Here is a 12,898-nt window from a genome sequence, read left to right on the forward strand (position 1 = left end):
TTGAAGAAGGAATTGTTAAGAGATATAGAATCAGGATTTGGAGATTTGGAAAATACTCAGCCTATCCATATTGCAAAACAAAAGCAAAAGCATGTTCTGGAGAGACTACCCAGGATGTGACTGGACAACTATTTCCTGAAGAGATTATGGACACGTGATTTATGGATCCAATCAGCCGTCTCAACAGAAGCCAGGAATAGAGATGGGTTATCCAGAAGAAATCTGTAGGGGACTCTTCTTGTCTGATGGCTTGCATCACTATGCATTGCATGGAAGGCAACAAGATTTTTGAGAATTTTATACCAGCAGAAATGCTGCCAGCTTGAACTGAAGGGGACATAGATGAGATGAAACAAAGGAAGGCTCTTATACTTGTGGGATTCTACTGGATGGGCCAATAGAGTTACTCAGTTTCAAACATGGGTTATCTTTCAAGAAAGGGGAAGAATGACCCTGAAGATGGGTCAGAAGTTGGCAGGGCTGTCACTGCACCAGGAGCCCAGAGCACATAGGTCCGGGAGCAGCACTCTCTCCTTGGTTGGTTCCAGAGAGATTGAGACCACTGTTTTTCAACTTAGTGAGTGATAGTTGAACAATCAAGCTAAATATTGAATATTGCTGTTAGCATAACTAACTGAATCATTAAATTTTAATGAAAATAATAGAAGGAAAAACAATTCAGGTAATCTGGCAACTAATGTTAATTATAATTATAGAATACTATGGAATTTATGACAGTCTATAAAGTCAGAAGTAAATTTTGTATTCTTGACTACCTCACGTAGAGAAAAAGCAAAGTCAGAGTCCACTCATTAATCTTACAGCCTCTCAAATCCATTTGGAGACAGCGTTACATTAAATTCAAATAAACATTAATATATAAGACATTGTCACTAATGAAGAACCATTGTAAAATTCTAGAGAAATCTATCCTTCCAAATGCATGTAATTATTTTGTCAGTTTTTATAATGTATTGATAAAAGTGTGTTAAATGGCTACAGTGATATGTTTATTTACAGATAGGATTGCCCTTGTTTAAATTATTGAAGTACTCCTGGTCTGTATCAGAGCTGTCCTGTTTAGGCTTCCGTATCTTTGAAAAGTAAAATTGCTTGAGTAGTTTTTTTAAGTAGACATTTTCAAAATATATAAAAGCAGAGAGAATAATTTTTTGAACTCCTGTATAAACTTCACTAGTTTTCAGTAATTGTCAGTGCTTGGCCAATTTTGTTTTATTTATTCCCTCCCACTCCCACCCATCTAACTGGGTTACTTTGAAGAAAATCCTAACTATCATAATTTCATTTCTAAATTCTTCAATAAATATGTCTTTGTGGGTTTGATTATGAAAAGGCATCTTTTTATTTTTGGCAGGACATTTTTGCAATTAGATCATGGCAACCATAGAAGAAATTGCACATCAAATTATTGAACAGCAGATGGGAGAGGTATGTCTAGTTTTCAGTTCATTCATTGATTCACCAAACTTAATTACACCAAATGTATATGCTAGGTTCTGGAGTATAGAAATAATAGATACCCTCTACTTCAAGGTAGCTTTAATCTAGTGACAGACAGCAGGATAAATAGACTATCACGGTAGAATATGGTGATATAATAGATGATTGTATAGGGTGCTAAAGGAGCACAGAAGAAAAACAGCTAATAAAGAGTTGTGGACGAGTGTGGGGACCTGGTCAGGCAACATCTTTGGCCCAGTGGGAGGAGACCCATGTCAGTAGACAGATCTTAGTTTTTTAAAGTTATGTCCTATTCCTTAGTAAGAGGTACCGTAATCCAGAGGTTTTCAAAGTGTCATCTAGGGGCTCTTTCAGAGAATCAGCAAGGTCAAAACTATTTTCATAATAATACTAAAATGTCATTTTCCTTTTCACTATCATTCTTTCGCAAGTGTACAGCAGAATTTTGCAGAGGTTATATGACATGAAATGTGTTAACATTTATAAGGTGGACATAACTCAGTGAACTAATGTTTCCCAAGTGACCAATGCATGATGTTATAAAATCACTCATGAGTAAAGGATCCATTCAAATTGCAGGGTCGACCAATGGATTTTAGTTTCTAATTCTGCATTGAAACAAACCTTTGAAAAGTCAAGTTTGGGTATAGCATCAAAGAACAGTTTCCACAGTAAAGAGGCTATTAAGATATTCTTCCCCCTTACCAATAAATGTAAGGCTGGATTTTCTTTTTATATTTTAACCAAAACGATGTATTGCAACAGATTGAATGCAGAGGCAGATTCTATTAAGCCAGACAATAAAACAATTTGCAAAAACGTAAATCAGTGCCACTCTCCCCACTAAATTTTTGTTTGGAAAATATACTTATATTTCATAAATGTTATTTAACATTTAATAAGTTAATTATTAATATAAATTTTTAAAATTTCTCTCCTTGAATTTCTAATACCGTGTTTCCCCCAAAATAAGACCTAGCCAGACAATCCACTGTCGTGTGTCTTTTGGAGCAACAATTAATATAAGCAAAATTTTGGAGCAAAAATTTAATATAAGACCCGTTCTTATATAAGACCCGGTCTTAAAGTAAAATAAGACCAGGTCTTATATTATAGTAAAGTAAGACCGGGTCTTATATTAATTTTTGCTCCAAAAGACGCATTAGAGCTGTTTGTCCGGCTAGGTCTTCTTTTTGGGGAAACATGGTATGGTAAAATATCGTGTATATAACCCACATAGGCAAAAGCCCTTTGAGACTCTCAGTAATTTTTAGAGTGTAACAGGATCATGAGACCTGAGAACTGTTTCTGTAATCTATTTAATGTTATTTATTGAAGACCATTTGGATTGCTTCAGTTTCCAGTTATAATTATTATGCTGCAATAAGCATCATTTTACTCATCTAAGCAAAATGTTTCAACCCAATGAAAGTTGCACTGTGCATGCACCTAAGTGCTCTTTTCTGTAAGAAATAAGCGTCAGCCATTAGACTTCAATTCACAATGAATATTACTGATAGAAATAATCCAAAAAAACCCTTAAGATAGCTTAAAATTTACATAGTAAAATTTGTTATACATGAACTCATTCAATGTCTCATAGGTATCATCGAAAATTTTAGAAATTTTAGGGAGGATGGAGACTGGATTTAGTAGAAATAATTCATGTAAAATGAAACTGATAACAGTTAAAACTGTACCCACAAAAATAAGACATGGTAGAAATAAAGGTCAATAAAGAAAACTAAAATTGGCAGCAGCTATAATCAATACAATCTGCTCTAGATAAAAACTGATTAATGATTCAGAATTTTGTTGTAAATTTTGCATAGAAAATAATCTTGATGAAAATAATTTCAGGGAAATGGAAAAAGTTGGAAACACACCAACTTTGCCATTTAAAAATTGAATCAAGGCATTAAATTGGCTTAGTGAGTTTACTCTGTAAAATATTTGCTCAAAAACAACACAATTTCTCATGCTGGGTTAGTTCTGTTTGTTCATGAACTTGCTTTTCCCTGGACTACTCCATCTAAGTAGATGGCAATTCTGTCTTCCCAATGCCTCAGGCCAAAATTTTATAGTTACCCTTGACTCTTCTTATGTTCCACATCCAGTCCATCAGCTCATGTTGTCACCATTTCCTTCATAAAATATCCCAAATTGTCTTCACCCTAGCATGGCTGCTGCCCGGTTCTCAGCCAGTATTTCTGCCCATGTGTGATGATACCCAGATAGCGCCAGTATCTACAGTAGCATCCTCGTCTCCCTTAATTCTACTCTTGAACATTCACAGTCTAGTCTTCACCCTAAATCCAGAATGGTCCTCTTTGAAAAAGATCCGGGCACTCTTCTGCTTTATAAACCCTCCAGTGTCTCTCCATTTCACACAGTAGGAAATCCAGACTTTGTGTGGCCTAGGAAGCCTTATACCATCTGGCCTCTGCTGTCACTCAGATCCCATCTTCTACCCACTCTTCCACTTGGTTGCACTCACATAGCTCTCTCTTGCTGTGCCTCTTGCCTCACGTGTAGAACACACTTCTCCTGCTTCATGACCCTTTATGTTCTGTTTCCTCTTCCTGGGATGCACTCCCCCAGCTAGTCCCAAGCCTTGGTCTGTTGCTTCACTCAGGTCTGTGCAAAAATGTTACCTTCTCATCGCTCTCATTTCATCAGTGACTCACCTTACCCTGCTTTGTTTTTCTTTATAAAACTCAATACCACCTGATAATATTATTTGCTTATTTGGTTTTATCTGCCTTTCCTCACTAAAATAAAAGCTTTATGAAAACAAAGATTTTGTTTTGTTTATTGCTCTATCCCAGAACAAACTGCTTCACAAATAGAATATACTCTGTATATGTTTGTCTAAGTGGAAGGTGGGAGGGAAGTGGAAGGAATCAAAATAGTGAGGTCTAAATGTTCTCACTATTGTACCTTTATTTGCACATTTGTTTATTTCTGTAAGATAAGATTTTATGGAAGTAGAATTGCCAGTTGAAAAGATGTTTATGTATTATATTGAATTGTATATGTAATGGTATGTTTTTCTAGCTTTGTCTGAATGTATGGCAAAACTGTGTTCTTTGAGGAAAAAAAAACTGAGTTGAATTGATTACTAATTTTACGTGATTGTGTTAGATTGTTACAGAGCAGCAAACTGGCCAGAAAATCCAGATCGTGACAGCGCTTGATCATAATACACAAGGCAAGCAATTCATTCTGACAAATCACGATGGATCCACTCCAAGCAAAGTCGTCCTGGCCAGGCAAGATTCCACTCCAGGGAAAGTTTTCCTCACAACTCCAGATGCAGCAGGTGTCAATCAGTTATTTTTCACAACTCCTGATCTGTCTGCACAACACCTCCAGGTAAATAACTGTAGTGTCTTTTCATCTTCTACTTGAAAACATTAAAAAGCATGTCATAAGTATAAATCCTGACATTAAGACTTCAGGTTTTGCATGTTTGGTAAGGAAAAAACAGTCTTGCCTAAATGCATGGGCTGTGCAGATTACCTATGCTGACTGCCCTCTCCGACGGGCCACTGTACTTTTCCTCACGCACCCTCACACCCGTATATTTTGGGGGTTCTTAGTTGCATATGGTAAGATCTACTAAGGCTGGTTTGGTCAGGAAAGAATTTAGTAAAGAACACAGAGAGCTCAGAATTGTTCGGAAGGCTGTAGAAATAGTTCTAGGTCAGGCTTCCAAAAATAACTAGTGGAGCATGCTTCAGAAGTTGCTTCGAAGAGACCTGCTGCTTCTGCACAGTTAGGAAACTGCCAGATCAGAAGCATCTTCTGTAGCTGCATTTTCTAGGACCAAGCTTCCTGTGCCTCAAACAAGCAGCTGCCAAATCAAGAAGTTGGTATGAACGCTGCCGGCTTTGTCACTTTGCTCTTCTGTTATCTACCTACATCTTCGTTGATATAGCAAGCAGTCTACTCCATGGTCTGCTTTAGCATTGGAACTCTAGTGTAGATTAACTTGACTTCGTGTTAGTGGTAGTTTTTGCTAGTTATACATTGTTCTTCAAGAGCCAGTTAAGGCTTTTACACACTACACGCCTGTGGTTATGTAGATATTTTTACTGCCGGTTGCTATAATTGAATACAAATACAATGAACCCTTAAGTTTGCCTTTAGAGATATTTTAGAGGTATGCCCACTTAAAATTGGAGTCCATATTTTGTGATGAAAACCTAATCAAAGAAAATTCCTTTTAGGATTGAAAAACTAATTCATAAAATATAGAATTTTGCCTATATATCCTGATAGATTCTGTTATTATTTCAAATTACATCACTTTTATTATCTTTAGAAGCTGTTAAGGTGAGAAAATGGATAGATTTTATAAAAAGTTATCAAGACAGACATCACTAAAAAATGTGTAATATTCATACCTTAATTTGTTTTTTAACAAACTCGAATTTTTTAGAACAGCTTTACATTTACAGAAATATTGAGCAGTTAGTACGCATAGTTCCCATATAACCTCTGAACACAAAGTTTTTCCTGTTATTAACATTTCACATTAGTATGATACATTTGTTATAATTAATGAGCTAATATTAATACATTATTAACTAAAATCAATATTTTTAGCTTTTCCTAATTTCTACCTAATACCCTTTTTTGTTTTAGGATACCATATTACATTTAGTTGCCATGTCTCCTTAGACTCCTCTTACCTATGACAGTTTCTCTTACTTTCCTTATATTTTGATGACCTTGAGGTGTAGGGATATTGTAGGTTGCCCACTATGAGACTTTGGCTGATGTTTTTCTCGTGATTAGACTAGAGTTGTGGGTTTCGGGGAGGAAGATCATAGAGGTTAAGTGCTACTTTCATCACATCCTATCAAGGGTATTTACTGTCATCATGGTTTATGACTGCTGACAATGACCTTGACCACCTGGCTAAAGAAATGTGTGTTAGATTTCTGCACTGTAAAGTTACTCTTTTTTAGAAAAAATTTCTGTATTTTAAAAGTAAAGGTAGTATTGGTACTTTGACTACTTTATGGATCGTTGCTAAGGGCGATGAAAGAGAAACAGGTATAGGATGGAATGCCCCTGGGCCAAGAAGATGTGATTTCTGGCCTGGTGACCAACGATGTGTGGTGGCCAAGTCCCTTAACCTCTCACTATCTCTTCTACCCTTAGAAACAAATAGCAAATAAGAGATTAGTACCGTTTGCAATAAATATGCTATTCAGGAAGAGTGATACTTGTCTTTGATGCTTTCAAAGGACATATGATACCAGAATTTGGTTTTTTAAGTTTTTTTTTAAAGACTGATTTTTATGGTGATAGAAAAAGAAACATTTTATTTTTATAAAATAAAAAGTACAGCTATTTTAAGGACTGTTTAAAGTTTGTAAAATCAGAATTGCTCCTGAAGGCATTCTCACCTCTAAGAGAAGAGAAAGAGTCAAAGCAGTGGATTACTTTGTGGGTTGTTTTAAAAATGCTAGATCACATTTTTTTGGATTTAATTTGGTTATTTTTCAAAAGATTGAAAGAAATGATGAAAAAGTTGAAGGACAAACCTGAGAGTAGTATTTCTTTACCAGCATTATGTTAGCTGTACTTAGTGATGAGCCCTTTTTATAATCTAAAAAAGAGGCTTAGTAATTTCCCTAGACCACCCCATCTAGTCCCACTAACTTGCTACCATTTATCAGACTCCAGAGTTGGTGGTCTCAACCACTTACACCTAACTCTAACCTGAGACAACCTGTTAATGGAAAGTTTACACCTTTGTGTATCAATTATATTTCCATAATTATAAGTAACTACATCAACAAAATTTTTTTTCTTTATAATTCCTTTTCTATTTGAAAAATTCAGAGTTATCTTTTATGCTGGTATAGTATATTTTAATCATGTCATTCCATGTGGAAAGGTTCTAAGCTGTTCAAAGACAAATATCATGATACAACTGATGACTGCTGCAATAATTTGATGTGTTCCATATGAAAAATAAGGGCTTACTGGATGAGATGCATTAAAAAATACTCACGTATTTGTGTGTCTAACAGTTTGTTTACTTTGAAATTGTGGAACAAATTAAGAAGGTATTCTTACTGTCACATTGAAATTTTTACCTATGTGTTAAGAAAATTACAAATAGTTTAATTGCTATATGCATAATAATAGTTCAAAGTTGTAGAATAACTAATGGAAAAGAAAGCAAAAAGTAAGACTGACTGAATGTTTTTTTAATTTTTTACATGAAAGCATTATTGAGTAATAACAAATTATTATTTCTTTAGCTTTTAACAGATAATTCTTCCCCAGACCAAGGACCAAATAAAATTTTTGATCTTTGTGTAGTATGTGGAGACAAAGCATCAGGTAACATTAAAAATAACTTATGTGTGTTGTGTTGTTAAAATAAGTACCACACGATCGTGTTTCTTCTACTGAAAGTAAAAAGAAAAATGAGCGTGTGGTTTTTATGGTTCATATTTGTAGCCTGCCAAATTTAACTGATTTTTCTCCAAAGCGTTTTATTCACATAGATTTTTCACTTCAGTGTACTTTAACTTGATCCTTGCAATGACATAAAATGCATACTTCAAAGAATTATAAAAGATAGTTCGTCTTTTGAAAGTAAACTGAACTTGTGAGAATTTTTTGAATGTGACACAAGTTTTGTCAAAGGAATTGCTTAAAAATGAGTTGCGATCCTTAATAATATATAACATTATTTTGTAAACCTACTTATTGAACCCTTTTCTCATTCTAGGAATACAGAGTGCCTTAAATTACTGAGGTGGAAAAAGCTCTGGTAACCTTTTTTTAATGCTTTGCATACCTGAGCAGGCATTTCTCCAAACCTATTACTAGTACTCAGGGTTATGTCATTTTAGTTCTGGCCATTGTTAACTTCACATCAGAAATACAAATCTATGTTCACAAGTGCCAGTGGGATATAGTTTAAAGGCCCAGTTTGTTTTCTTTAATTTTTTCCATAGCCTAATTACAAAAATGTCCACTAGAGTTTTTCCCTTAATTGATGTTGTGCCAAAGAAATGGTTTGTGAAATGATAGGTTAATCAAAGTGCAGCAGATTTCTCCAGAGATTTAAAAAGTGGAACCCACAGTGAGGCAGGATTATGACAGTTCAAATATTAACTGACATTATAGCCTTATTTTGGAGCATAGTTTTCAGAATAATATATATTTCTGTAGTATATTACAGAATTGTAATTTGTAAGTGATCTCAGAATTGAAAATAGTTATTATGTTAAATCAAAGGGTTGTGGTGATTTTGTTCTTCTCTTTTCCAAGTTTTCCAGACCATTGTTAAGGTTACTTTACAAAATTAAAATCTCATATTGTTCAATAATATTTTATCAGAGAATATGGTTGTTTCATTCTCTGTTTAGTTACTCCTGAAACATTTTTTTCAGGTCATAAACTTAGAAATCTCAATTTCATCTCATATATTGTTTAAAGAGAAGAAATAGGCTTATTTTATTTCTGTTCTAAAATGTGACTTTTGTGTTTTCCTAAACATTTTGTCTCTAGGGCGTCATTATGGAGCAGTAACTTGTGAAGGCTGCAAAGGATTTTTTAAAAGAAGTATCCGAAAAAATTTAGTTTACTCATGTCGAGGATCAAAGGACTGTATTATCAATAAACATCATCGAAATCGCTGTCAATACTGCAGGTTACAGAGATGTATTGCCTTTGGAATGAAGCAAGACTGTATGTATTAGCTTTAAAGGAGAAAATACTTTTAAGGATTCAGGCAAACTCTAGAAGTATGTTAAAATTAACACATTACAATGTCAAATATGTATGCTTTTTAATTTACAGTTTTCCAACTATAAATATAGAAATATGTGCATAGGTATGTATTTTTTATTCACTCAACAAATATTTATTGAGTGCCTGTATGCAACTTGTGTATTTGTAGTTTGAACATGGTAAAAATAAAATAAGCACAACTAACTAGAAAACAGTTTAGTTTTCAATTAATGACAATAGCTAATATTGATTGAGCTCTCACTATGCCTACCTGTGTATAGCATATGATTAACTTTCTTATTCTCACAGCAAAATTCTATGCAGTAGATACTGCTGTTCTTATTTTACACTTGAGTAAACAGATTTAGTAACTTGTCTAAGGTCACCCAACTAATAAGTGGAAAAACTTGGATTTGAATCTTGGCAGCTTTTTTCCTCAGAAAATGTACATTAACAACTATACTGTGTTATCTTAAGTATCATGAAATAAAATTTCAATAAAATAAGTGAAATATATCACCTATATTTTATAAATGAAGACTAAACAGTTGAATTACTTCTCAAAAATCCCCCTGCCCTTAACTGAAAAAAAAAAATTTTAACTTTGGTCTTTTTGTGTCTCTCTATTAATATTGTTTTCAAATGATTAAATATTATTTCTTTTTTTTTTATAACTCTCATATAGTTAGTTAAGGGACTCCTAACTTCAGTTTTTCTTTCTTGATAGTGAACTTTTAAAAAATAAAAGTATCCCTACATTTCAACCTCAGCTCAGGCAGGGAGGAAAAGAGAATGAGAGATGCAAAATGGCCAGTTTTATTATTTACTGTTACAGTTTACTAAAGCAACTTTGTTGAACTTACAAATAATTTCTAAAGATTGAGGGTTATCTTTGGAGTTCTGTTATGGTAACCATGTCTCTCATTAGCACCACTGCTGACCTAGAACTTACATTTATAATTGCCTATAAATTCTACATTGTGATGTAATAGTCTAATGCATTTTTTTTTGTAGCTGTTCAGTGTGAAAGAAAACCCATTGAAGTATCACGAGAAAAATCTTCCAACTGTGCTGCTTCAACAGAAAAAATCTATATTCGAAAAGACCTTCGAAGCCCATTAGCTGCAACTCCAACTTTTGTAACAGAGAGTGAAACTGCAAGGTATAGTAAAAACATAGAAAACATCTGTTAAGTAGCTGGTCATTTGTTTTTCTTCCAGAATGAAACTAAGGCTAAAATTTGTTCTTATTTGTTACAGGTCAGCAGGACTGTTAGATTCAGGAATGTTTGTGAATATTCATCAGTCTGGAATAAAAACTGAGTCAGCTGTGCTGATGGCACCAGATAAGGTGTGTTTAGTGCAATTATTCTAAAGTTTAAATATTTTTAAGCTTTTAAAATGGTTTTATCTTCTCCATCAATGTGATTAATTGATTTGGTCCTAAATATTCCTTATTACAAGTTCTTTTTCATTAAACATAAATTATCAACTGGTAGTGTGGAATGACAAAACTAAAACAATTAGAAATGAGTTTGATGTCCTTTATTCAAGGGAAAAGAGCCCATGGATTGGGGGAGTACAGCGCCTTACAAGCAGGGGAACACTTTCCCTGAGGGATTTTGGGCAAGAGAGAGTTTTATGGATCATTAGGAGCAGCAGCTGATGAAACCGCCTGATTGTCTGCGAAGTTAGGGATTTCCCTGTCAAGCTGGCAGGTTCGGTTTTCCTAGGGTGAGGTAAGCTAGCTACAGATGAGTTGCAGGATTACGGTTGGTGTATGTTGGGCTTCCTTGATAGGTGCTTCCTGTGAATACAGGCTGACTTAGGTTCAGCTTTGTGACATGGGTGGGGCTACTCTGATGGCCTCCATTTTGTGGATCCCAGTGCTATAGGAATTAACTTTATCATTAGATATGTTTATTATTCCACTAGGACAATTATAGCTTCAAGGTGAAAGTGACAAGCATTTAAAAGTCTTCCAGGTTTCTTGCATCTTGAAATCAAAGTCCTCATAAATCGATATTTCTATATAATACATGAAAACTTTTGAATAGTCCTTTTATGTTCCCCTATAGATTTCATAGTACTAAATACTTAAAATATTTCATATGGAGAGAAATTCCTCACACAGCTGACTCAAAACATTGACTTGAGTTAAGAGTAGGAATAGAATTGCAAGAGCTCTCATGTATCCAGGTTATCTGGGTTCTCTTAGAGATTTGGAGCAGCTTTTTATTGAGCAAAGGGTCTAAAGGGAAAAAAGGTTTGTGTATTTAGATTGCGCATATATGGTTTCTGTAGTCTTCAAAAACCCCTTATGAGAACAAAAAGCAAAAATTTCACCTGAAGATTCGTTGAAAACAGAATTTTAGGGAGCCTATGACTATTGTTTCTCTCGACGTGTACTATGAACTGGTTTTATATGCCCTGTGACATTATTCATCCTATTCATGGCCACATTTGTTATATATTGTTGCTTGACACTAAGGCACTCTACATAGTTGTGCTTTGGAGTCAATTTCAGCTGCTCCTTACTAGCTGCGTGTACCATTCGGCAAGTTATTTGACCACTCAGTAGTTCGGTTTCCTTCCTCATCTGTAAAATAGGGATGATGAGAGGTTGGGTTTTAGCACATACTACTAAGTGAGGAGATTTGACCTATTAACCATATATTTTGGAATTAAAAGATTTCACTTAGCCTTGCCTATGTGTTTCAAGGTTGGATTGCTTGTTACAATTTCATTGACGTATTAACTCCCTTAAGAAAGGAAGAGAACTAAGTTTTGTTGAGAAATTACTATTTGTCCAGACACTGTGCATTTCTGTATATCTTTATATTAAATTGTAATAACTATGTGTGGTAAGTTTCTGACAAATGGTCCCAAAACCGTCAAGTCACAGGATGAGGTCTTTCCACGTGCCTAAAAGTTCTCAGTGGCAAAACTTAAAAATCTAGTTGCATAGACATGTTATGAAAACGAAGAGAATATATTAGGTTGGTGTGCAAAAGTAATTGTGGTTTTTGCAATTATTTTTAACCTTTTAAACTGCAGTTACTTTTGCACCAACCTAATATGTGTTTAAGTCTCAGTTGAAAATTAAAACACGTGAAAACGTTAACTTCTTTTACTCATATATAAGAAGGCTGGAGCAGTGAGTGGTAAGGAGTGTGGGCTTTCCTGCCAGACCTGACTTCCATCCTGCTTCCCCTATTTATTGGGGAGTTATGACAGATAATTCTTGTCAGTAATAAAGGGATGATAATTGCTATTTCACAAGGTTTTTGTGAGGATTAAATAAAATGCATATATAAGAACTAATCATGTAAGAACTCAGGAACTGGTGGGTTACTCAGTAAATGATTCTGGAACACATTATTTTGGGAGCGCACAAAAATTGTTTCATTCTCCCTATTCACCAAAATTAATTTCACACAAACTAAAGACTTAACGTAACAAATGAAACCTCAAGGAAGCGTAATGTACTCTCTTAGGATTGAGAACACTAAAAACAAAAATCATAAAGGAAGAATCAAAAATACCATTAAGGGATCCTGTCGATAAACCATAAAAGGCAACTGAAGGGCTTTTCATTAGGTTAGGATGGAATAATATGAGCATTTAAAAAAGGGATGACTAATGGATTG

General features: G+C 34.5%; 1 protein-coding gene across 5 annotated transcripts in view; it reads left to right on the forward strand.

Annotated features, from left to right (window-relative positions):
* NR2C1 (nuclear receptor subfamily 2 group C member 1) overlaps positions 1 to 12,898 on the forward strand; it is a 38,682-nt gene that overhangs the window by 8,997 nt on the left and 16,787 nt on the right. For all 5 annotated transcript variants that reach the window (XM_074326163.2, XM_019732170.3, XM_019732168.3 and 2 more), the window contains 6 exons: positions 1,376 to 1,449; positions 4,627 to 4,857; positions 7,767 to 7,848; positions 9,028 to 9,207; positions 10,264 to 10,411; positions 10,509 to 10,599. In XM_074326163.2, the coding sequence (XP_074182264.1) occupies positions 1,396 to 1,449; positions 4,627 to 4,857; positions 7,767 to 7,848; positions 9,028 to 9,207; positions 10,264 to 10,411; positions 10,509 to 10,599 (786 nt within the window). In that variant the 5' untranslated portion in view covers positions 1,376 to 1,395. The remainder of the gene's footprint in view (positions 1 to 1,375; positions 1,450 to 4,626; positions 4,858 to 7,766; positions 7,849 to 9,027; positions 9,208 to 10,263; positions 10,412 to 10,508; positions 10,600 to 12,898) is intronic.

Source organism: Rhinolophus sinicus, chromosome 1 (assembly GCF_057876585.1).
Source record: "Rhinolophus sinicus isolate RSI-liver-muscle chromosome 1, RSI-T2T, whole genome shotgun sequence".
Taxonomy (NCBI): Eukaryota; Metazoa; Chordata; class Mammalia; order Chiroptera; family Rhinolophidae; genus Rhinolophus; species Rhinolophus sinicus.